This window comes from Penicillium chrysogenum (genome assembly GCF_028827035.1).
Source record: "Penicillium chrysogenum strain IBT 35668 chromosome Unknown utg000005l_segment0_segment0, whole genome shotgun sequence".
Lineage (NCBI taxonomy): Eukaryota > Fungi > Ascomycota > Eurotiomycetes > Eurotiales > Aspergillaceae > Penicillium > Penicillium chrysogenum.
This window is the reverse complement of record NW_026622753.1, coordinates 6,280,336-6,302,384: the sequence shown is the minus strand read 5'-3', so window position 1 is coordinate 6,302,384 and position 22,049 is coordinate 6,280,336. Positions and strand designations below refer to the sequence as shown.

General features: G+C 50.9%; 9 protein-coding genes across 9 annotated transcripts; 4 read left to right on the top strand and 5 right to left on the bottom strand.

Moving 5' to 3' along the window:
- Window positions 1-158: 158 nt before the first annotated feature.
- Window positions 159-3,059, top strand: N7489_010791 (vacuolar protein sorting-associated protein 54; the record flags this gene model as incomplete). The annotated part of the gene is made up of 4 exons (XM_056716540.1): window positions 159-911; window positions 975-1,946; window positions 2,003-2,892; window positions 2,942-3,059. 4 exons carry the CDS (start codon window positions 159-161, stop codon window positions 3,057-3,059), a joined length of 2,733 nt encoding a protein of 910 aa, XP_056564162.1.
- A 776-nt stretch (window positions 3,060-3,835) lies between these two features.
- N7489_010790 (uncharacterized protein) lies at window positions 3,836-4,785 on the bottom strand (the record flags this gene model as incomplete). The annotated part of the gene is made up of 2 exons (XM_056716539.1): window positions 3,836-4,661; window positions 4,766-4,785. 2 exons carry the CDS (start codon window positions 4,783-4,785, stop codon window positions 3,836-3,838), a joined length of 846 nt encoding a protein of 281 aa, XP_056564161.1.
- A 1,315-nt stretch (window positions 4,786-6,100) lies between these two features.
- Window positions 6,101-6,413, top strand: N7489_010789 (uncharacterized protein; the record flags this gene model as incomplete). Its single annotated transcript, XM_056716538.1, has 2 exons — window positions 6,101-6,152; window positions 6,217-6,413. 2 exons carry the CDS (start codon window positions 6,101-6,103, stop codon window positions 6,411-6,413), a joined length of 249 nt encoding a protein of 82 aa, XP_056564160.1.
- Window positions 6,414-6,778: 365 nt separating this feature from the next.
- Window positions 6,779-7,564, bottom strand: N7489_010788 (isocitrate lyase/PEP mutase family protein; the record flags this gene model as incomplete). The annotated part of the gene is made up of 1 exon (XM_056716537.1): window positions 6,779-7,564. One exon carries the CDS (start codon window positions 7,562-7,564, stop codon window positions 6,779-6,781), a length of 786 nt encoding a protein of 261 aa, XP_056564159.1.
- A 2,149-nt stretch (window positions 7,565-9,713) lies between these two features.
- Window positions 9,714-11,841, top strand: N7489_010787 (uncharacterized protein; the record flags this gene model as incomplete). The annotated part of the gene is made up of 2 exons (XM_056716536.1): window positions 9,714-10,956; window positions 11,033-11,841. The coding sequence occupies 2 exons, from the start codon at window positions 9,714-9,716 to the stop codon at window positions 11,839-11,841; spliced, it is 2,052 nt and encodes a 683-aa protein (XP_056564158.1).
- A 666-nt stretch (window positions 11,842-12,507) lies between these two features.
- N7489_010786 (RMD1 family protein) lies at window positions 12,508-14,908 on the top strand (the record flags this gene model as incomplete). The annotated part of the gene is made up of 4 exons (XM_056716535.1): window positions 12,508-12,561; window positions 12,624-14,334; window positions 14,420-14,605; window positions 14,655-14,908. Coding segments are annotated over 4 exons (2,205 nt in total), but the record flags the coding sequence as incomplete, so codon positions are not given.
- A 1,048-nt stretch (window positions 14,909-15,956) lies between these two features.
- Window positions 15,957-17,516, bottom strand: N7489_010785 (uncharacterized protein; the record flags this gene model as incomplete). Its single annotated transcript, XM_056716534.1, has 5 exons — window positions 15,957-16,058; window positions 16,114-16,173; window positions 16,238-17,166; window positions 17,248-17,326; window positions 17,397-17,516. The coding sequence occupies 5 exons, from the start codon at window positions 17,514-17,516 to the stop codon at window positions 15,957-15,959; spliced, it is 1,290 nt and encodes a 429-aa protein (XP_056564156.1).
- An 880-nt stretch (window positions 17,517-18,396) lies between these two features.
- On the bottom strand, window positions 18,397-20,409 carry N7489_010784 (U4/U6-U5 snRNP complex subunit SNU66; the record flags this gene model as incomplete). Its single annotated transcript, XM_056716533.1, has 1 exon — window positions 18,397-20,409. The coding sequence occupies one exon, from the start codon at window positions 20,407-20,409 to the stop codon at window positions 18,397-18,399; it is 2,013 nt and encodes a 670-aa protein (XP_056564155.1).
- Window positions 20,410-21,167: 758 nt separating this feature from the next.
- N7489_010783 (aminoacyl-tRNA hydrolase PTH2) lies at window positions 21,168-21,861 on the bottom strand (the record flags this gene model as incomplete). The annotated part of the gene is made up of 2 exons (XM_056716532.1): window positions 21,168-21,472; window positions 21,543-21,861. The coding sequence occupies 2 exons, from the start codon at window positions 21,859-21,861 to the stop codon at window positions 21,168-21,170; spliced, it is 624 nt and encodes a 207-aa protein (XP_056564154.1).
- Window positions 21,862-22,049: the final 188 nt, after the last annotated feature.

The following is a 22,049-nucleotide window of genomic DNA, read 5'->3' as shown; positions in this document are numbered from 1 at the left end:
CAGTGTTGAACTTGCATTTCTTAGTTGAATGATAGGTAGCTAGTGTCTTCCTATGAAATGCCAGGAGATAGAATGAGTGCATCCATCGCAGACTATCTGCATCGGTACATACATGTACGTATATACATGTAGGTACCCCGCATCCCTCAAGTCCATCTATGCCGCTTCTCCCTCAGACCGCAATCCGTTCGACTTCACAGAAACCGCCCACCACCCGAGACATATCTCCTGTCATTCTCTCCACTGTCCCCCATATGGAACCCTCGGCCTTTAAAGACTGCCTCAGTGAGGTTGGAAGCATATTTGATACTTTCCAACGCACGAATCCAGAGTCCAAAGAGACATTTCGTCAAGACAGCTCCAGTACCAAAGGCGACGAAGCTGCACTGTGGGGAAGGCGGAAGACGAGCGTTTCGAAGCGCGGCCAGCTTGCACCTACACCGCTGTCAACAATTCCTTCTGTGTATTTCGATGAAAACTTTCGCCTCGAGAATCCGCGCATTTTCGATGTTGTCAGTGAGCATACGGAGGTTGTAAGGCAGCCAATGTCCACCATCGGAGGTGATAACATTGCTGCAAATAGCGACCCGCAGCCTACTAGGAAGACGCTTGCTACCTATACCATCTTGCAAGAGAAGCTATCGTGGTACATGGACACTGTAGAGATTCATTTGGTATTTTCAATTTTGCAAGCGTCGCCCTCTTTTTTCGCCGCGCTCGGCTCCCTTCGTGAACTCCAGGCCGAGGCAACCGACTCTGTCGCAAAGATCCAGAATCTGAGGAATGACCTCGCGCATTTGGACAGAGAGATGGTAGTGCGCGGTTTGGAAATCATCAGGTTGAAGCGAAGACGGGTCAATCTGACAAAGCTGGGTGAGGCTACTAAACAACTTCAATGTGTTCTCAGCGGCGTGAGTCATTGCGAGGAACTCGTAAACTCTGTGCAGCTGGAGACGGCCATGCAACACGTCTAGTACGTCGAACAGCTTGTATCCGGAACGCTGGATCCGAAAATTGGCGGCGAATTGCATTGGTTGCTGCCGAACCACCTGCAATTCATCGGCCTTACTGATCTACGTCGGCTGCACGCTCTCGGAGGACTGCTACGAGATATTGACCAGCTTCACCTGCGGATTGGAAAAGGCTATGAAGCCCGATTGCTGGACGTCCTTCTGGGCGACCTGCGCCGACATGTATCCGACGCACCACCCAGAAACACTCTGGCGCGCTGGACAAAACGCGCACAGGGCGCGACAGATGCATCTTCATCGACTTGCCCGATGATGGCAGAAAAGCTGCGCGAAGAACTCACTCCTATCCTACAGGGCCTTGGCCACTCGCACTATCTAGCTGCAGCAAGTACCACGTTTCGTGAAGCTCTTATACGAGAAATAAAGTCTCTTATCCGCCAGCACTTGCCGAGCTCTACTGACGACGAAAGTGAATCGTCTGCATCCACGCGGACAGGCGGTCGACGGCCGACCAGGCAGGAAATGTCGAGCATTCTGTCTCGCAACTTGCGTGCTCTCAGTCCCGATGACGCCGAGGCGTTCTTCGTCAAGGTCTACTGCGGGATAGGCGAAGCATTACGGAGGCTTACTGTGCAGGTCAAGGTTCTCCTCGATATCACAAGCGGCATAAAGACTTCAAACAACGTACTTACTTCCGTCCAAAGCCCAGGAAGCAAGGGCAACCCGACTTCCCGCTCGCCCAGCCTTTCGATGGGATATAATTTGCAGGAAGAGATAACTCATGCCCTTGATATATCGAGCCTCCTCGAACAGGCAGTGGACAAGGCACAATCAGAGATCACAAAGGTGCTGCGAGTCAGAGCCGAGCAAACTGTTCACCTTGGATTGACAGATTTCCTAAGCTACTTCACGCTGAATCGCTTGTTTGTCAATGAATGCGAGGCAGTCTCTGGTCACTCTGGCGAGGCCTTAAAGGTGTCGTGAACAACCAAATCCACACCTTTATCCCGATTCTGCACGAAGTGGAAAAGCAAAAGCTAGTGCAAAAGATAGAGTCTGAGAAGTGGGAACGTATCGACTTCAAGCCGCAGGACGCATTGACCCTTGCGCACGTCGTCCAGTCCATGACCACTGATCCACCGGCATGGCTCAGTTACACGGATGTTAGTGCCGCAGTCCTGGAAACAGGCGAACTAAATTTGCAGAAAACCCACACCCCTGCAGAACCGACGACTGCTCCTAAGCAAAATAAGAAAGAACCGACACTGGCGGTCATCGAGGGTGAGAAATTCACGCTTGTCGATTCGGCAGTACTAGCGCTTCACGGTATAGAACAATACACAATCCTCTTGGCATCGGTCCCCGGCATGGTCAACGACATCTCAACGCTCCTAATCGACTACCTCAAACTGTACAACTCTCGCGCACAACAGCTTATTCTCGGTGCAGGCGCTAAGATAACAGCTGGGCTGACCAATATCAATACCAAGCACCTTGCCCTTGCCTCGCAGTCGCTGTCCTTCTTCATTGCTCTAATACCCTACGTGCGCGAATGTGTTCGTCGTCGACCGTCCATGACAGGGTCCGGCATAGCACAATATGACCGGTTGAAACGCCTGTTCCAAGACCACCAGTCCACTATCCACGACAAGCTCGTCGACATAATGAGTTCTCGCGCGACCGTTTGCATCAGAGAGATGAATAAGATCAAGTGGGACGACGAAGATGAGGTGCGGAGGAACGTTAGTCTATATATGGAGACGCTCACGAAAGAGGCGCTCACGCTACAACGAGTGCTGAGCAAGTACCTATCCGCGTTGAACGTGAGCATGATTGTCGGACAGGTCTTAACGAACTATAAGGAGCAATGGAGCAAAGCTTTCGAAGGTGCGGCGATACAGACCGAGGCCGGAAAAGCGAGGTGAGTATTTTTCTCGAGAACATGTCGTTTCTGGCTAACCAATGTGTAGGCTTCTGCGAGATGCGGAGCTTCTCGAATCAAAGCTCGGCAAGATTGACGGCGGACAAGAGCTCGGCGTGCACATAATCAATATTGTCAAGGCGAAGAAGGTCGCATCCCAGCCATAGGCAAGCACGACAGAGGGCAGGCCCGCGCAAGAGCGAAACGCCATATGCCTGAAAACGCATATGTATATGTATTAAATTAGATTACTTACCACCGACTTTCATCTTTGCTTGATCTGGCATTCATCTCTCAAGTTTGGCATAAAGGCTCGACGCATTCTGTCCTGATAGGCGTTTCGCCTTGACGAATGCTGCGCGGCTACTTGAAACCCAGGACCGCCATGTCCAGTCGAAGTATGCATTCAACGAGGTGCTATGTAGCCAATCATATCATTTCCGCTTCATTACGCATCGGGAAACTAATATTGGAATCCCACGGGCGTGTCGCTAAAGCGGGGATTCCATACCGTTTAGGACTGTTCTGCGAGTAACCTAGATGGGGAAAGGCATGTGCCTCTCTTTGGAGCCGCAGGGTGAAGCGCTAAGACAGCGGGACTGCCTCCATATTCATTTCCAGTCCGCATGACCTCGTGCTGGAGGTCTTATCCTGGTCTCCACGCCGACCCATCCCATGCTCTCGGTCAATCGCTCATCAAGTCAACGGGGCTTCGGCGACATGGCCTTTAAAGTTTCTTGTCGCTTGAGGAAGGATATCACCAAGGAGGATCGAGATTTGAAGAGCTTGACTACGAAATACTTCGACGACATCGTTGCTCTTTGGGTCCGCTAATGGATCCTCCTCCTCCTCTTCTTTTTCTTCTTCTTCTTCTTCTTGTTTTTATACGTGGGAACAGATTCCTGGCGTTCTATAAGTACCAAATTGAACTGGAACTGTTCCATTAATGTATTCGAAATGCCACATCGAGACCGTACTTCCCGTAATCAAAGTGTTCTAGACTAGGTATACTCTCAGCCCAGCCTTCATCAATCTCTCCAAGCTGCCAGTCGTCTCCGACCTTGAATCTTCCCGACCTCCCAGCCAGGATATCCTTGTGCATCGGTTGGTACTCATACGCCACGTCTGGATGTGGAACCCAAACGACTCTCATCCCAGCGCGTCTTCCAGCCTCTACACCAGCGACGCTATCTTCGAAGACCAGACATTCACTAGGTAGGATAGGGGTTTCCCCAGGCTCAATCCCTAAGTTCAACGACTCCAACGCGAGCAAATAAATATCGGGCGCTGGCTTCCCTCGACCTTTTTTCACTCGTGGGTCATCACCCAGGACCCTTCTATCCGACCGGAAGAAGCTCAACAGTTGTTTCGATTCTAGTCCCGAAGTCTTCAACTCATAACTACGGGACTTGGTGCTAGAAGCCAAAGCTAGCTGGATCTTATCCCCAGACGAAGCGTTCCGTGCACAGCTCAGATTTGTCAGAATCTTCTCCGCCCCAGGTAGGGGCCTGCAATCTGGAAAGAGCAGTCGCATGCCTTCGCTTGATTCGCGGGCGAATTGCTCGCGAGAGATGGGCAACTTGGCCCAATTGTGGAATATGTCGCCGTTTGTTGAGTCCGCGACACCCATTAGCTGGGCTTGGATCGACCTAGTCAAAGGAGGCCTTCCGTACTTCTGTAACAGTTGATTCGTGGATAGACTGATTATGTCTTCGGAGTTGATGAGAAGGCCGTCCATGTCGAAAATGCAGGCACGCACTGCGGGGAAGCTGGTGTTTGTTAGCTTTGGGTTTTACAGAAGTCGTATGTTGACATTCGACAATGCTTTCGCTAGATGTTGCATTTACGTATATGTCTATGTTGGGGGACTCACTCTGTTTTAGGGGGAGCCATGAGCACCGAGCCATGACAAACTTTGGTCCCGATTGGTGGCAGTGGGAGTGATATGAGGGATGGAGGTGTGGGCTGGGGTTGGATCAGGATCGCAAAGCCCAACTCTCCTTCGCGCCAATCTCTAAAGGGTTTGGGGCGCAGCCCTGGAGGAGTTAAGCACCCATGCATTATTTAGGTATCTTTTGTATGCCATTCCCATACAAAAGGTACATAGTCTCCGCGATAATACTTATATTAGCACGTGGATACGGACTAATATTTAAGGATCAGGAGGTGGTAATTCTAAGGCTTTGGTAAAGTTCATTGCATGGTTGATATACTCCATGATAACGAAGGGCCCAAACCAAGCGGACTCTCGTATTTGGTGCCCTAATGTAGAATGAAGGGCACCAGAATAGAACTATCGGCCTGGATGGACCCCATCGCTGCAGCACCGTTGTGAACCTTTTCTTTGAGGAACATTGCCGCTGCAGGCTTGGGTAGCCGGGAATGTAAGAGGTCTTTGGCGCCGTAACATATACAAGTCCAATGCACATTGGCCACCAGCTCTATTGGATCTTTATCTTAATTTTTTTTTGTTTCAATTGCTGTTTTGAACATAAAACGGAATGCTGGGAATGGTTTACCTTTATCAAAATTCCCCGTTAGGTTATGAGTGGCTAACATGAGTCTGCGTTTGATTGAGATCGGCAGGTGTATGGCATACAGTGAAGGATTCGTCGTTCGTACCATTTACTTATTCTCCATGTGAACTATTTTTAGGCTTCGTATCATCTACCACATGCTGGCTTGTGACTTGAGATTTCTTGTCTATTCATGGTCTGAGACAAGAAATAGAATGACCAATTCCAAGCTGTGACTCTACCGGCCGGCAATTGGAACCAGCAATATCGTAGTTTATCACATCGCTATACACACTGACAGACGCCAATAAAGCAGAGTTTCGAGTGGTGAATTATGTCTCACGTAAAAGCCAATGGAATTCGAGTTGATCCAGTCGCTCGTGTTCGCCCTCGTATTCATATGACGTCGGGAGAACATCGACCGCGGTGAAGATGGAAAGTCTGGGGTAGTGGCGAATAACCTGAGCTTGAGACATCATTATCAAACGCTGTCAATGGATTCGTATCAGGTCATCTGGTCCGGGAGTTCCAAGGGTTGTTCGAAAGTTGATGCTTTAGGCATTCGCATGTCTTAGTGCGGTGTATATATAGACACCGATGGAGGTGCTTCATTCCATATCTCTGAGATATTTGGATCAATCGATCACGATTTATCCTCACGTAACCAAGAGCTAGATATCGATATCACGAAGATGCTTCTCTATAAGGCTCTTGCTCTTGTCCTCGCCCACCTCACCCTGAGCCGTAAGTATTTAACCAACACCTACATCAAACCCAGTCGTATTAACTACATCTCCCTCCCAAACAGAAGCAGCAGCTTGTCCAGCAGGAGGATGTGGCAGTGCTGATGCCTGTGTCCTCACCGAAACATGCACAACAGCAACCTTTGTCTCGCCCTCGACAACGACTATCACAACCTGTGTCCCAACACCCACCTGCGCGGGGGTCTACTGTAAGAACCGGGAGATCACATCTAAGCACAACATTGAAAGTACCGCTCTCTAACTAATGGTAGCATCCTGTGAATTCGGCAACCCGAACAGCCGATGCTGCTCGGGCTACTGCGCTGCGAACAAGTGTCGATCGACGGATGATGATTGGCCACTTTGTAGCGAGGATAATGGTCCCTGCGTTGTCGATGAACACTGCTGTTATGGAAATACCTGCGTAAATGGGATTTGTAGCCGGACTTGATACGGGGTCGTTATATATCAGAATGCCTAGGCGAGTGTACTCGGAATTAATCAATCAATCCGTGACTTTACTTTTTACACTAAAGGCCGGACAATTTATTTTGGGCTGCAGGACATTTGCCATGAAAACGTAATGTAGACATAGATTTGCCTAGACAAGCATAGCCACGTACGTCCTCACATCGCCAACACTTGCTCAGCCCTCTCAGTAAATGCCTTCATAGCAGCCCGCCACAACTCCGGCCCAACACTAATCCTCGCAACGCCCAACTCCCGAATCTCCTTCACCCCCAGAAAGCCCTCTCTCAAAGTCATTTTCACGTTAACCATGCCACCTAAGGCATCAACCAACTTCCTCACCTCCGCACTGGAAACACCCCTCCCACTAGGCCCACCCCAAACAAAAACCGTAGTAGCACCAGCATTCAAAAACGCCCTCCCACGCTCGATAGCCTGCTCAACAGTCCCATTCTCCGTCAGCAATACATCAGTCCTAGCATTAACCACAAAATCAGGAACCCCCGCCTCCCTAGCCGCCTGAACAGCAACCTCTACCCGCGCCGCTGCCTCATCCACCGACCACAGCACACCAGTCGCGTCCATATCTTCGAGATTACACCCCACAGCGCCTAGCGCGATGACCTGTCTAATGGTATCTGCTAGTTCCGAGACATCGCCGTGACCATCTTGCACATCGACGGTTAATGGTTTGGTCGGGTTCGTGGCGCGGACGGAGGCGGCGATTGCGGCTATCGCGGTGAGGTTCTGGGCTTTTGTCAGCGCGTTATCGTCGACGCCGATCGTTGCGGCGATCGCGTAGGACGCTGTTGCGATGGCCGGTGCTGTTGGTAATGCGGCGATTATCGAGGCTGTTGCGGCGTCGTAGACATTTGTTAGGATTAGGGGGTTGCCGGGTTGGTGGAGGGCGCGGAAGTGTTTGGCGATGTCGTTTTGGGATGGCATTTTGGATTATTTTGGATGATTGGGATATTGGATATTAGAGATTTGGGGATTTTATTCTAGATACATAGACGGAGTACTTGGTGTTATCTACTTTGAACATTGGGACTGTTTGAGTCATTGAATACGAGGTACTCCGTAGAGAATGAGGATTTTCGGAACCGACGGTTCTGCACGGATCTACGCAGATCGGAGGAGCAAGGCAGACAATGGGGACTATTTCCCCTTGTCTCAGACTAGACAGCTGGAGAATAAGCTGAATGGCGCAAGGGAGTTAGTTCCCCTCTCCGGATGAATTCCCTCCACTTGCTCAAGTTGAGGAGACCATGCAGGTCATTACGCTGCTCTACAGCTGCTTATGGATTCTCCATGTAACTCGATCTCATTCAGGTTTGCCACTGTGTGTATATGTATTCGATTTTGGATGGGGATCGACGTGAATTGACCGGTCCAACACCCAATAACTATGGGGCGAAACTGCAAAGGAACAGAAAGAGTAAAATAATAAAAAAAGAAATACAAAAAAAAGAAGGGTGTAATACAATACACACCCCGGAGCCTGATGGCTTGCTCTCCATTGCTCCATTGGGATGCATAAATGGACCTTCCATGCAGCTGTGAAACCGAAGATCCAATAAGCCAAAGGAACTGCCCAGGTGCTTCAGGTGGAATTTATCCTTTACCCTGGAGATATCATAGGGACAATGCACAGAGACATCATATCTGAACCTCTTTTACTACATACAATCGAACTACCACTCCTCCCAAATGGTCCAAAACAATAAAGGCTACATATGTAATCAAAATAGGAGCCCGATGACATGTGGTACGAGGAATTGGCCCCGTTCCCTAGCCTATCGAAAGGAGTAAGAGTCCGTAGTAAGTCCACTAGTCCGATGTAGGGCGAAACATTGAACGGTAACACACCTGGGACCTTTCGGGTTGGATATCCGTGCCTGGGTGCATATGAACGAGGGGCAAAGCTGTGGCATTCCTCATGAGTACCCGGGTGATTGTCATTGGGGGAGAGAGGGAGAGAGAGAGACTGGAATGTTGGGTTTATTTCGTTTCAGATGTTCTTTTTATAAACCCTTTATAAAACCTTTATTAGACCAGGACATAGGACATAGGACATAGGACATAGGTACTATGTACGTCTTGTACTCCCTATCCGTACGGAGTTCTTCCACTTCAAATACAATTTAATATACATTTAATATAGATCAAAGTCAAACAAAAACCCGACCGCACCCGCTTCGGTAAACTGGACACTCGGGAAGCCCCGTTGCTGATGGAGACTCTTTTTTCTTTTCTCCTCACGGTAATTTGGTATTGGTATTGGTATTGTATTTATAATCTGAGCCTAGATTCTGCGGTTCTAAGGTTCCAATGTTGTGTGTGCATGGGGGGTGTACGGCATTACAATATCTTAATTATCTTTCGGGGAAGTGAAAGAAAAGAAAACAAGGAAGGGGAAAAAAAAAGAAAGAAAAAGAAAAGTGACTTGAAGGGAAGTAACTTTACAAATAGCACTTGGGATAGGACAAAGGCCCTGAGACCAGAATGACTTTCCGATACGGGGACGATACTCCCAAGTCCACTTCAGGGACGAGAGAAAGTCTATACATATATGGAGAGAGATGAATAGGAGACAATAGAACTATAGAACTATAGATCATTTACCAATATATATTTGTAGAATTTCTATTCAATTATCTGTTCAATATTTTATTATAAGAAATACCAGAATTATAAAGAACATTGGATGTATCTATGTTCTATGTACATTATAACAATACAATGAAATTACTATAATTAATTAATTAATAAAAAAGGAAAAACCCCCATCGGGAATCCCCTGTAATTTTACAAGGAATCGCCGTCAGCTCTCCCCACTCTACGGCTTCGCCTTGCTCTCTTTCTGCTTCTCTTTCTGCTTCTCTTCTCTCTTCTCTGTACCATTTGCATCTTACATTCTGCATTGCTTCCTCTGTATCCCTTATTTCTAACGATCTTATGGCGTATGGTTTTACCTCACTCCCTCGTGCAGTTGGCCGCCTGACCTGCAGCCCTCACGCTGCCATCCGACCCTGCTCACATCCTCGAATCCCTCGCTCTTCCTCCCGACCTTGACCTCTCCTCAACTCCCATAATGTCGACCGGACTGAATATTCCTCAGACCGGGCTGTCTCTCCACCTCGGAGATCAGTCCGGTGATCCTTCCGTCAAGCCAAATCAGATCATGCGGTTGAATCTGGTGCAGAGCACCCTTGATGATCTGATTCAGAGCCTACGGAAGGATCAACCGGCTCGAGTCCGGCTGGGAAAACACCCTTCACTTCACTATGGGGGAAAGTCTCAAACGTTCCATGCCTATCCCGAAACCCACCGATCTGAGATCTACCATAGCTCATCCGATAAAGAGTCACTGTATTTCACAGGGGTGTTAAGTCATAGTCTCGAGGTTGAAAAGGCTAAAAATGCTACCGCCGCCACCGATCAGGCGCTGGCAGAGTTGGAGGAGAAATTAAATGCTCACGAGAGAGGGAAGGAGTCGAAGAAGACTCACCTAATCTCCCATCCAGATGAGCTGAAGGCTCTCCGAGGCAGCAAGTCAGGCTACAAAGGTCCCACAACCAAAGTCGAACTTGAGAAAGATCGTTTCCTCAAAACTGCTGCCAATCGTTCTCTCACTGCAAGTCCGATCTTGGGTGCCCCCAAGTCTCCCTCTCTCGCAATGACTCCAACCTCTGCTCCAATGATGGAGAACAAAGACCGTGCGAGGCTCGAAGCCCTCAAGGTTCCCTTCATTCACCTTCTCGCCGTTCGCGCCGTATCGGCCAAGTTCCTTGCCCGCCAAACCCGCTCCACCATCGAAGACTGCACCGCCCTCGGCGAGAAATTCGGCGTTTTGAACCGAATCAACCCCGAGAAATATGATCTCAAGGACAAAGTCTACAAGGATCTTGATTTGTTTGGCTTCAATTACACGGAGGAGGACCGAAAGGAAGCCATTGAGAATTCTATCTCTGCCTTTGATCGCATGCGCATCTCTCGATCCGACAAACTTTGGCAAACACTTCTTCCCAAGTCTGAACGGGGCAAGGGAAAGTGCCTGTCGCGTTTGAACCTTCGCACTGGCCCGCCCCAGAAACCTGCCCCACTCGCCAAATCCAACGGAGAGGACTCGGGCAAGGACAATGAGACCGACCGCGCCACAAAGGGTTCCAAGACTACTTCGACCGCGCAAAAGGCTCGCGACAAGGACCCGACCAAGCGACCCACCAAAACCAAGAATACCAACAGCACCCTCACCGGACGGGTTACGAAGAAGACTGGTGGGAAGGCACCGGTCAAAGTGGACAGCAAGATCAAGTCCGCGGAATTCGTCCACAGTTCGGACGATGATGACGATACCGACATGCCTGATATCCCCCCCTGCTGCCCCCACTCCTACTCCCGCGCCTGCAGCCAAGCCGCAACCGAAGGAACACAAGCGGACTCCATCCAATTCGAATCCCCCAGCACCGAAAATCAAGGCACCGGCCAAGCCTCGCACCACTGAGACAGTTCCTGCTCCTGCTCCCAAGGCCAAACCTGAGGCACCGAAGCCTAAGCTTGAACCATCCAAACCGGTCAGCAAGGTCACGTCTTCCAAGCGTCCTCCCTCTCGACCCTCTACTTCACCGCAGAAGCCGTCTCCACTCGGCTCCTCACCTCCTGCCAATGTTTCCGATGCTACCAGTAGCAACCGCAGCCGGGCTGACAGCCAGAACCAATCCTCTGGTTCATCCTCGTCTTCGCCTCTCATCTCCCAGCTAGCCAAACCCGCCAAGGTGCGGCGTGCAGCCCCTGCTGCTACCAAATCTGGCAAAAGTACTCCCCAGCCCAACGGTATTACGAAGGCCACCCCGGCTACCACCAACTCATTGAAGCGCAAGGCCGAGCCCGATTCATTATCCGTTCCCCAGGCAGGACGTCCTAGTGCAAACTTGGAAGCCAAGCGGCGTCGAGCGGTCAGCTCCTCTAGCGGTGGCAGCACCGGCAGCGCGTCTCCACCAATGAGCTACGAGATTCTGAGACAGCAGCTGCGGGAGAAGTCTCAGAAATTCAAGAACTTTTACACCAAATACCGCAACTTGCATGACTCCCTTGCAGCACTTCCCAACCCGCCCCAGGTGGACCTTGACAAGCTGCAAAAGCAGCACATTCATCTGCAACGCATGAAGAAGGAAATCTGGGAGGAAGATCGGCAGCTTCGCGATGGCCTTCATTCTTAATTTAATCTCGTTATTCTCTTTTATCACATCTGCATGGTGACCGTGTTGCACTCGAAAGAGTGCCGAATCAACCAACAGCGCGGCGTTTGCATGTTCATCGGTCATATTATCCTTAGCAATTCATATCCTTATGATTCAATTTTCTTGGTTCGTAGAGTAGCACTTGCTTTCGGATAGTCAGGCCACCAATCAACACAAGCAAATAAGTCGAGAATCCAATTGACTTCTGGAATCAATGAAATGAATCTCACAAGTCAATGAAATATCAATAAAAACTCAGTCTCATTTCATTTCATAGTCAGTAAACACTGGAACCGGTTTCCGGTCGATCTTCACTTTTACCCCAGATCGACTAAAACGCCATCGGACAGCTGCTAGTCCCAATAAGGTATGGTGGCCCTGTCTTGTAGGGCGGTGTAACACGTGGCAATGTCACGGGATTGGCGATTCAATATACACGTGACTGTAACAGTAGACGTCATTTGGTCGCTCAATAAACTATTCCGAGTTAGGCTTAGCGTCGAGGCCATTCGAACTTGCTGGTTCGGAGCATCATATATAGCGATCGTTACACCCACGGCCAGCTATTTCTTCCATGTTGCAAAGTGCCAGCAAATAAACACCAAAAGGGAGATACTCAAGCGCCAATTTTAGGCTCCTTTGACAATGACTCCCCCGGCCCGAGGACGGGGGACTAACCAGCGCAGCCCAACTGTCTTGGTGGGATCGACTATCAAATCACCATGCGGATCAATATCAACTAACGCACATCTTCAACACAGGTTACAGATTCCCGAGACCAGCAACAACCCCAAACGCCCCGACGCCGCCGCTCGCCCGCAACCCGGTTCATCACCGTCGACAATGTCCTCCAATATGCCTCCGACGTTCCTTCAATGCAGCAGCGCGGGCCACCAGCAACCTCACGGTCACGCCGCCTTGCCTCTGCAGCTGGAGGCTTAATAACCAGCTCGGGCAGCAGCAGTTCAAGCGCAGTGGCAGGGTCCAGCGGAACGATGGGCCGACTCGCCGCGCAACCGCGGCTCCCGCCTCGAACGACAAAAGTCAGTGAGAAGCTGGTTCTTCTGCCTGACACGGGAGAGCTGGAGGAGGGCTCACCCGTAGAAGACGAAGAAGACGAATCCGAGGGTGCGGACCTCGTGGACGAGGAGCTTGTCGCGCGTCTGGCCGAGGAGAAGAATGTCGACCCGGAAAGAATCAGACACCAATTGCTTGTGTCGAAGCGACTTGGGGGTGATTTCGGCATCGATAATGATCTTGCCCCTATGCTGGCCGAGGAAGAAGTCTTGAAGAAACGTCGTGTTGCGCCTGAGCGCGCGAAGAGTTATGCTGAGCGGTTGCCGAAGGCGCGGCGGACGGAGAAGCTTGCGCGTGTTACGGCGTACTGTACGGCTCAGGCGTATAAGATGGGATCGCTTGCTGCTTTTGTTAAGGAGCAGCATGGTGGGCGGACGAAGCTTTATGATGATTGTCTTTACACGGCATATCATCTTCCTCTTTTGCCGGGCCATGAGGGGTATCGTCTGCGGAGTAGCCCTGTGTTGAAATATCCCGGTGGGAAGTCGCTGTTGGACGAGGAGATTGAACGAAATGAACTTCGTGACTATCATGATGAATACATGCTGGAGACAGAGGAGCATTCAGTTGGTGGACACAATCGTCCAGAGGACGAGCACCATTATGAAGCATCGCCGCGACAGCATGAGGGCCATGATCACCGGGAAGAAAATCGCGAGGAATTCCTTAGTCGCATCGCTGAGGAAGTTCATGGCCACCTCCCCAATGACCACGACCATGAGCATGCTGCCAGCTCTGGTGAAAGTGTCGATGGGCTGCAGCGTATCCCACCACTCCCGCAACCAGACAGCAATGCAGGAACTCGGCAATCTTCGCCTGAACCTGCACTCCGTCGCCGAAGGCACAGCACAGACGACAGCCACGCTTTGATTCGAGACCGTTCCCCTCTACCGGCCCCTGCGCCTTCGTCTTCAACACCGCAAGCCCCGGCTCGGACGTTATACAATGTTGCTGAGATGTTCGTTTTCAGTTACGGTGTCGTTGTCTTCTGGAACTTCACCGAGCGACAGGAGAAAGACCTGCTGGCAGATCTGGCCTTTGCGACGTCGTCTGCAACCGGTATCCCTATTCCGCTGGCAACGATGCCTCTTGACGAGGAAGACTTTGAGACAGAGGAGTTCCACTTCGAGTATTCGACCGAGATCTCGCGTCCCCGAGTCTACAACGATATGATCACTCTTCGCAGTGGCGACCACATGATCAAGCTCGCTATTAGCCATGCTATCTCACAGAGCACTAAACTGTGCTTCTTTGAGGAAGTCATGGCCCGGCAGATGGCGGACGCTAAGGACGTCCCCAGACGTCTTGCGGTTACAGGCCAATTGGGAATGAAGCGCGAAGAGGTCTTCCGGATATTGGGTCGGTTGTTTAAGAGTCGTGTTGAGGTCAACCTTTGTGAGTTCCCAACCCACCCTACAGGCCATCTTGCATGCTATACTACCGAGGAGAGACGTTGTTCCATACTAACATTTCCCACCAGCATCTAATATGCTCGATGTCCCCAACTTCTTCTGGGAGAGCGAACCAACCCTTTACCCACTCTACATCGCCGTGCGCGAGTATTTGGAGATCAAACCACGAATTCAGGTTCTCAACGAGAGATGTCGCGTATTCCTCGATCTTGCAGAGATATTGTCCGACTCGATCGCCGACAACCGCACTTCCCGTATGTTTGGCCTTCTCGCTCCCTAGCCTCCCAGCTAACCCCATTCTAGACCAAACCTGGATCATCATTGTCCTCATCATCATTTCAATCATCGTTACAATCTCCGAAGTCTTCCTCCGCTTCGCCCTTCTCCATGCAAGCCAGGGTCCCGCTGGTACACCTGCTAGTATCTTAGCCCGTGTCATGGGCCGATCCATTACCCCTTCTCCGTCGGAGTGGTACTCTGCCGCTAATGCGCCGCCAGGCTGCATCTGTCCCTCACTCGGCCCTGCGGGTGCTGGTTTGGATATGGGCGGAAGCGAGTGGTGAGATACTAATTCATTTTACTATTAAAAGCTGGATATTATGGCGTAATTGGTGTTAGGGAGCGGTCGCTGGACAAGTTACTTTCAGGTTGCATATCGCCTCGAAAATGACAGATTCTTAATACATTGACTTTGAATTGATTCTCTACCTGCCACTTCGCATACTACGCTTTGGATTGAGCAAGGCGTGTCGTCTGTCTATGCAGCAATAGGAATTTTATATGGCCACTATCGCAATATCTTCCCTCATCTTTCCCCATTCGCTTACAGAACATTTCTGGACGTGCGAAAAACTCGATACTCAACCATGTCTTTTCTTCCAAGTCCTGGCTTTACTCATCTCCAACTGGGCTTCGATAGTCAACACGACAGAAGCCTAGTATAACCTCATCGCTGGTACTGCCCGGGAGATGGGCTTGTCATCTCTATTGACTGGGTCTTCGGACAGTTGCTCTAGTTACTTCAGCAACAGGCACAGAAAAGGATCGCAGAATACCAATTCCTTGAGCGCTTTTACTGCGTGGGCACCAGAAGGACAGCCGAGAATGGCTTGCTGAAGTCTCAAGTTCGGTATTAGACGAGCTCTGCGGTGTCTCCAAACTTATTCATCAGCACCTAGCAAGTCAAGTACCAACCTATTGCATGTTAAGGAATGGGTGCGCGAGTGATGTCCCTGGCTTTGGCCGCAGTCAAGGCAACGAGAATGCGTCCCTTCTAGCCAATGTCGAGATAGGGACGGTGCTCGACGCTTCCAGGTCGCTCGCCGTTTCACGCCCGTTGGGACAGATTTGGGAGTGGATGAGAGCACAGCATACCCAAGTTTATAGAGTACTTTGATACTGGAATAAGAAAAGAAGTAGAAGATGAATCCAAAATCCCCGTTAAGACGGACAGAGCCGAACCATGCTAAATATGAAACAGAGACACCAGATATCAGTACAAAAGGGCCGGGATTCCAAAGAGAAACCCAGGCCCGGTTTCTCTCGCTGCCCAACATTCGTTTTATCGTATATCCTTCAAAATTTCCTTTCTAGCTGATTTTAAATTTAACCGGTAACCTTGAAGATGGACTCGGCGAGTCTCTGAACGTTGGCGGAGGTGATACCAGCGACGGAGATACGGCCATCCTTGGTAGCGTAGACGGAGTGCTAGAGAAGAATGTTAGGAATCAGACTGGCGAAACTGTGCGGATGTAAATCTTACCTCCTTGGCAAGGGCGTCCATCTGCTCGGGCTTCAGGCCAGTGTAGGCGAACATGCCGATCTGGATATTACGTCAGTGATTTAGAACATACCACATACCCAGAGAGTTGAGTTTGAGATCTTACCTGGCTGGTGATGTGGGACCAGTCGTGCTTGCTGCCGAGCTTCTCGAGGTTGGTGCGGAGGAGAGAGCGCATCTCGATGATGCGGCTAGCCATGCCCTCGACCTCAGAGAGCCACTGCTTGTTAAGAGCAGGGTCGTTCATGATGGTGGAGGCGATGCGGGCACCGTGGATGGGAGGGTTAGAGTAGAAGGGACGGATGAGGATCTTGATCTGGGAATCGACACGCTTCTTCTCCTCGGCGTTCTCGCAAACGAGGGAGAAAGCACCGACACGCTCACCGTACAGACCCATGTTCTTGGCGAAACTCTGGCAAAGAGCGATGTTGTGGCCCTCCTTGACGAAGTGACGGGGAGCGAAGGCGTCCTGGTCGGCATTACCACTGGCAAAGCCCTGGTAGGCCATGTCGAAGAAGGCGAAGTGGCCCTTCTGCTTCATGACATCGCTGATCTGGCGCCACTGGGCCTGGGTAGGGTCGACACCGGTGGGGTTGTGGGCGCAAGCGTGGAGCAGGATGATACTGCCCTCGGGGGCGGCCTTGATGTCGGCAATCAGACCCTCGAAGTCGAGGCCGATGGTGTCCTTGTTGTAGTAGCGGTACTGGGCGACCTCGAGACCGGAGTCGGAGAAGACAGCCTTGTGGTTAGCCCAGCTGGGGTTGGGGAGGTAGATCTTCTTCGCGCCGGGGTAGAACTGCTTGAGGAAAGCACCGCCAATGCGTAGGGCACCGGTACCGGAGATGGTCTGGGTGATGACGAGGCGGTTGTCCTTGATGGCGGAGGAGTCGGCGCCGTAGGCGAGCTCGGCGGCGGCGGTGGTGAAGGTGGGCACACCGGTGATGCCAGCGTACTCCTTGTCCAAGCGCGATGCGACGACCTTGTCCTCAGCGGCGCGGACGGAGGGCAGGACGTAAGGCTTGCCCTTGTCATCACCTGAAACAGCGGGGATGGCGCGTCAGCAATCCAGTATCCAATCCATTGCACAACACGGCGATTGTTTGGGGCAATGCTTACGGTAGGCACCCACGCCGAGGTTGATCTTCTCCTTGAAGGAGTCGGCCTTGAAAGCTTCGGTGATGCCGAGAATGGCGTCCTATTGACCGAGCTACGTTAGAATTGGCCTTTCAAGCTGCCATTGTGGCAATTGCAAGCTCAAAGCTTACAGGAGGACCCTGGGGAACGTTGGACCAGGCCGAGGCGTGTCTAGCTCCGGTCACGACGGTGCGCATGTTGGCCTCGCGGGAGGCAGCCGACCGGCTGGCGACTCTGAGAGTGGAAAGCATAATGGCAGAGATGAAGAAAAATTGAAGGAACAAGACCTAGATCTCCTAGATTTGGGATTGGAAGGGGAAAGGGAAGAATCGGAGGTGAGAAAGAATATAAAGGATCGGAGACGTAGTCCCGATGTTTTTCGCCCTGACTCATGTGATAGCGGTACCGGATACCTGCCAATTGGTATGCAGGTCCGCCTCGGTTTAGGTACCAGGTACAACTGACCCCGGCGAGATGTACGAATGGGATTGGCTGCATGCTCCGGGTAAATTGCAGGGGATCAGCTGTGTCTACAGGGATTTAGTTGCTGGATTTAGCTGCTGGGTATAATTGCTGGATTTGGTTACTGGATGTGGTGAATTGTTGATATTTTGTGTATAGCTTTTTATTGAATTCATTCTGGAATGTAGAGTGAGACAACATTGAAAACATTATAACTACACTTATGTATCCATTGATAACATATTAACATATTAACATCAACATACATCAGCCCATCTCCAAATGGGATTTCCCGGCAAGTCGAATCTCCCGGTGAACTGATCGAGGCTGTCTTAACTCCACACCGTTTCCCCTCACATAGTTGGAGAAAGGGATTTCTCCTATTTTTCCCCGTGTCAGAGCTGACACTATTCTTACTCCGTACACCCCACAGGAACTCGGTTAAATACAATGATGTTAATCCCTTAATCTTGTGTATGTATTCTAATACGGAATATTGAAATCGGTACCTTCTCCTCACACAAGATAACTACACTAGTTATGGATCCGTTGATCAAGGCTTAATACACACTGCGAGGGTTCCGACTTGGGGATACAACATACATATGTAGACTTCGGATATCGTAAATTTGGTATTTGGCTAGTGAAATAGTGAAAAAAAGAAAAGTATCAGCCCAAGCGAACACCAGCCTGGCGATTCTTGCGCGCAGCAGTGCCCACAGCAGTGTTCATGCCGGTGTTCTGGCTGCTGTCCAGCGTGCTCATAGACTCGCGCTTCTTTTCTTCATCGATCTTCTTCAAACGCTTCTCAGTCTTCATCTTTCCACTGCCCTTGCCATGGAACTGGTGACTGAGTTGCTTAAAGGCTTCCTTCTGGTTCATGTTGCGACCGAACTCATCCACATACCGCAGTTGGACGTCGGGCTTGTATTCGCGGTTGAACACATCGGCCATATGACGAGCTTCCTGCTGGTCACGCTGCTTGTTCTCCCAGCGCGCGTATTCTTCACGTTCACGGGCCGACATGCGCTCAAGCTTGCCCGAGGCGCGGTCCCGCTCACGCTGCTGCCGCGCGCGTCGCTCGATTTCGGTCTCGCGGTTCAGCTTGTCGGCCAAGAAACGCTGGCGATCGCGCATCAGTGCGTTTTGGCTGGTGCTGTCGGTCTCTTTGACCAGACCGCGCGATTTCAACATCGATAGAGTAGCAGCAAGACCTTGGTCCAAAGTTGATTCCTCTTCCAGGCCTGTGCCGCTGAGTTGTTGTGGCTCGGCCGCAGATACTTCATCGCGCTTGATGCGCGCAGCGAGCTCCTCTTCGTCTTCGATATCGCCATAACGGTCCATATCAACCTCAACACCCTCGCCTTCGGGCTCTGCGCTGGGACTTTCAGGCTCCCTGGCCGCCGTTGTGACGCGTTTCGCTTCCTGCTCAAGGAGTGTAGGCTTGTGTAGATTTGACACAAACTCTGATGTTTCGTCGATAACAAGGCCAGGCTCTTCGCCTTCATTATCAGGGGTTTCAATCTCCATTGGAGTCTGAGTCTCCTCCTCTCGAAGCTGCTTGGCGAGCTCCTCGGGGCTGATCTTCTTGCGCTTCTTGAAGGCTGCGCGCCGCTGCAACGCAAGAGAGGCTTGAAGATCATCGTCGTCCACGAAAGAAACATCTTCATTGATGGGTCTGCGGGGAGCAGGGACTGGGACACCGCCATTTGAGTCGATATCCATGGCCGAGGATCCTTGCGCATCGGTCGAATCCGCAACCGGAGGAGCCTCCTCGTCATCCATGAAAGTCCTCTGTTTTGTAGCTTTGGCCTTCTTTTTCTTAGGTTTCTTAATTTTAACCTCGCTGATGTCCATGTAATCGGAGGATGGCACTTCGGGCTCAAAGTCGAGGCTGATAATGTTCTTCCGCAACTGGTTGGAAACTTCCTGTCGCTTTGCTTCGCGTTCTTCGGTCGAGCCTTGGGCGTCGAGTGTAAATCTCTTCCGTTTTTTGCCTTCGATCTCCTCATCATACTGTGAAAGAATACCCTGGTTCTCCGCCGTAGGATCATAGACGGGCTTTTTCTTCTTGAGCTCCAGCTTCTCTTCGGTTCTTTCCTTCTCGACTAAATCGAGGTTTTGGAGCTCGTCGTCCTCTTCCTCATCGTCCACCGCCGTGTCCTTCAGCGTCAGGATGTGATCTTCGCCACCCCCAAAAGCACCCGCAGAGTGTCCGACCTTGATACCAGCCAGATCCGCTGCAGTGTACTCAGTTTCGGCAAGGCGCTCCCGCTCTGCGAGTTCCTCGGCCAGTCTCTGCGCGCGTTCCTTCTCGATCTTCTTTTGACGTTTTTTGGATTGAGCCAGCCAGGCCTTAGTATCAAGTTGGTCGTCATTCGCTTCGCCTAGTGTAGATCCTTGAAGTTGCACATTCCTTTGGGCGATATCACGCGCCCGCTTGATGGCAGCATTCTTTTCATCTCGTTTCCGTTTCGCTTCGGCGGCGTCCTGAACCTTCTTCCAGTTTTCGTAGCTCTCCGCCTGTCGTGACTCGAGGGTGCTTGCTGGGTCTTCTTCCTCGCCGGACTCGCTGTCGTCCTCTTCTCTGAATTCTGGGCCGGCGCCGGGGACTGGGAGTGGCTTAAGGCCGAGAGCCACTCGGATCTTGTTATTTTGCTCGATGGATAGAGCGTCCGCCATTTTGACGGTGTATGGAGGAGGAGGGAAAGAGATGGAAAGGTATTGGCCTTCAGCGCGACGCCGTCTGGTTTCCTGATAACCGCAATCTGGTCACGTGACTTAGCCACATAGCACTATACCTATCCAGGCCTAGTGCCATAAAATCTTAGCGGCCCCACTTGTGACATAAATAAGAGCCTTCCCTCTTTTTCTTTCCTCTTTTCTTCTTCACCAAACACCGGATCTGTGTCCAGATTTCCTGTCCACGGACTCCAGTCTGACTGGTTTCTGTGTGACGGTTGAGAGCTGGGCATTTCGACGAGCTTGGAGCCATCATTTTCGTGGATGGCCTTTACGGTTTCCGGTCGACAGATCTCAGAATAAGTGTCTGCGCCTTGTGATGCGGGTCTTGAGCTCCCACTGGTGAGCTCGGCTTGACAGCTTGGTGTCGGACGGCGTCATATTTCATATCTCTTTGCCGATTGGCCGTTGGCCGCTGAGGTTAGGGAATAACCATGACTTGCCAACATATCCTACAAATAGACCTCGTATATTGTAAACATTTGGATTGAAGAAAGTCTTCGTTTTGCGGGACTACGTTGTCTAGGAAACGTGAAACACGTATTCTGGTATGTGCGCATATCCAGTACTAGCTTGTCGCATGTCGCATGTCGCATGTCGAACGCGATGGATTCAGTAATGTTTGAATATGTTCGTCGAGGTCATGATCATCATTGCCTATCTAAACGCAAGTAAAGCACATGTATAAGGTGTGTAATTTACAGCAGCTTCAAGTGTCCCGTCACGCCGTCAACCACACTCTTGGGGCCCAAGACTCCCAGCACGGTCTTGCTGCCACTTGCGATTTGAGTGCGCCCAGCATCCTGGATAACGCGCGTGCAAAGCCCAAGGCTAATAGCCTGAGCCTGCATGACCAGCAACTCCTCCTCAGACTTGACCTGCAACGCGATCTTGGCCTGGCCACCGCGCTCCCATTTCTTGAGGATAGGCGAGTTGGGCGCGTATTCAAGGAAGTATTTGTAGCAGGCAAGGGTAGCGTGACCGCATTGGGCGGCGATTTTGCCTAAGAAAAAGAGATCGTAAGCGCTTGCAACACAAAATGCGAATAACCGAAACGTTCGTAGAGTACATACCTTTGGTCATGCCCAGGTCCATGCGAACGACGAGCACCAGCTTGACCTCCTCGTTGTTGTCCTTGAAGCTCGACAGCTCTTCCCCGTTGCCCTCATCCTCGGTCTCTTCATCTTTAGAGTCTGATTCGTCCTCCTCATCGGAGGAGTGGCTGTGGACCTTCACATCGTAGCTGTTTGGCCACCCTTCCTTCTCTTTGAAGAGGTTGAGCGACGAGCCTTGGCCAATGAAATATCCGGTCACGCCTGCAATGATGGCTGTTGCGATCACGTAGGCGGCCGTTGTGGGAGGCACCCGGTCTAATGGTGCTGGGGCGGCCATTTTGAGTTGGGTTGGTTGGTGGTTGAAGATCTCAGCCTTGCGGATAAAACTTTGAGGGAAACTCGACCGCCCTGGATATCTTCACGTTTTGTTCCACTGCGCTCACCTTGGGCTCACTTTCTTTTTCATTAGCTTGATAAATTCCAAATGAACCGCATTCTTAGAGGTCCAAAATATCTCTTTGTATG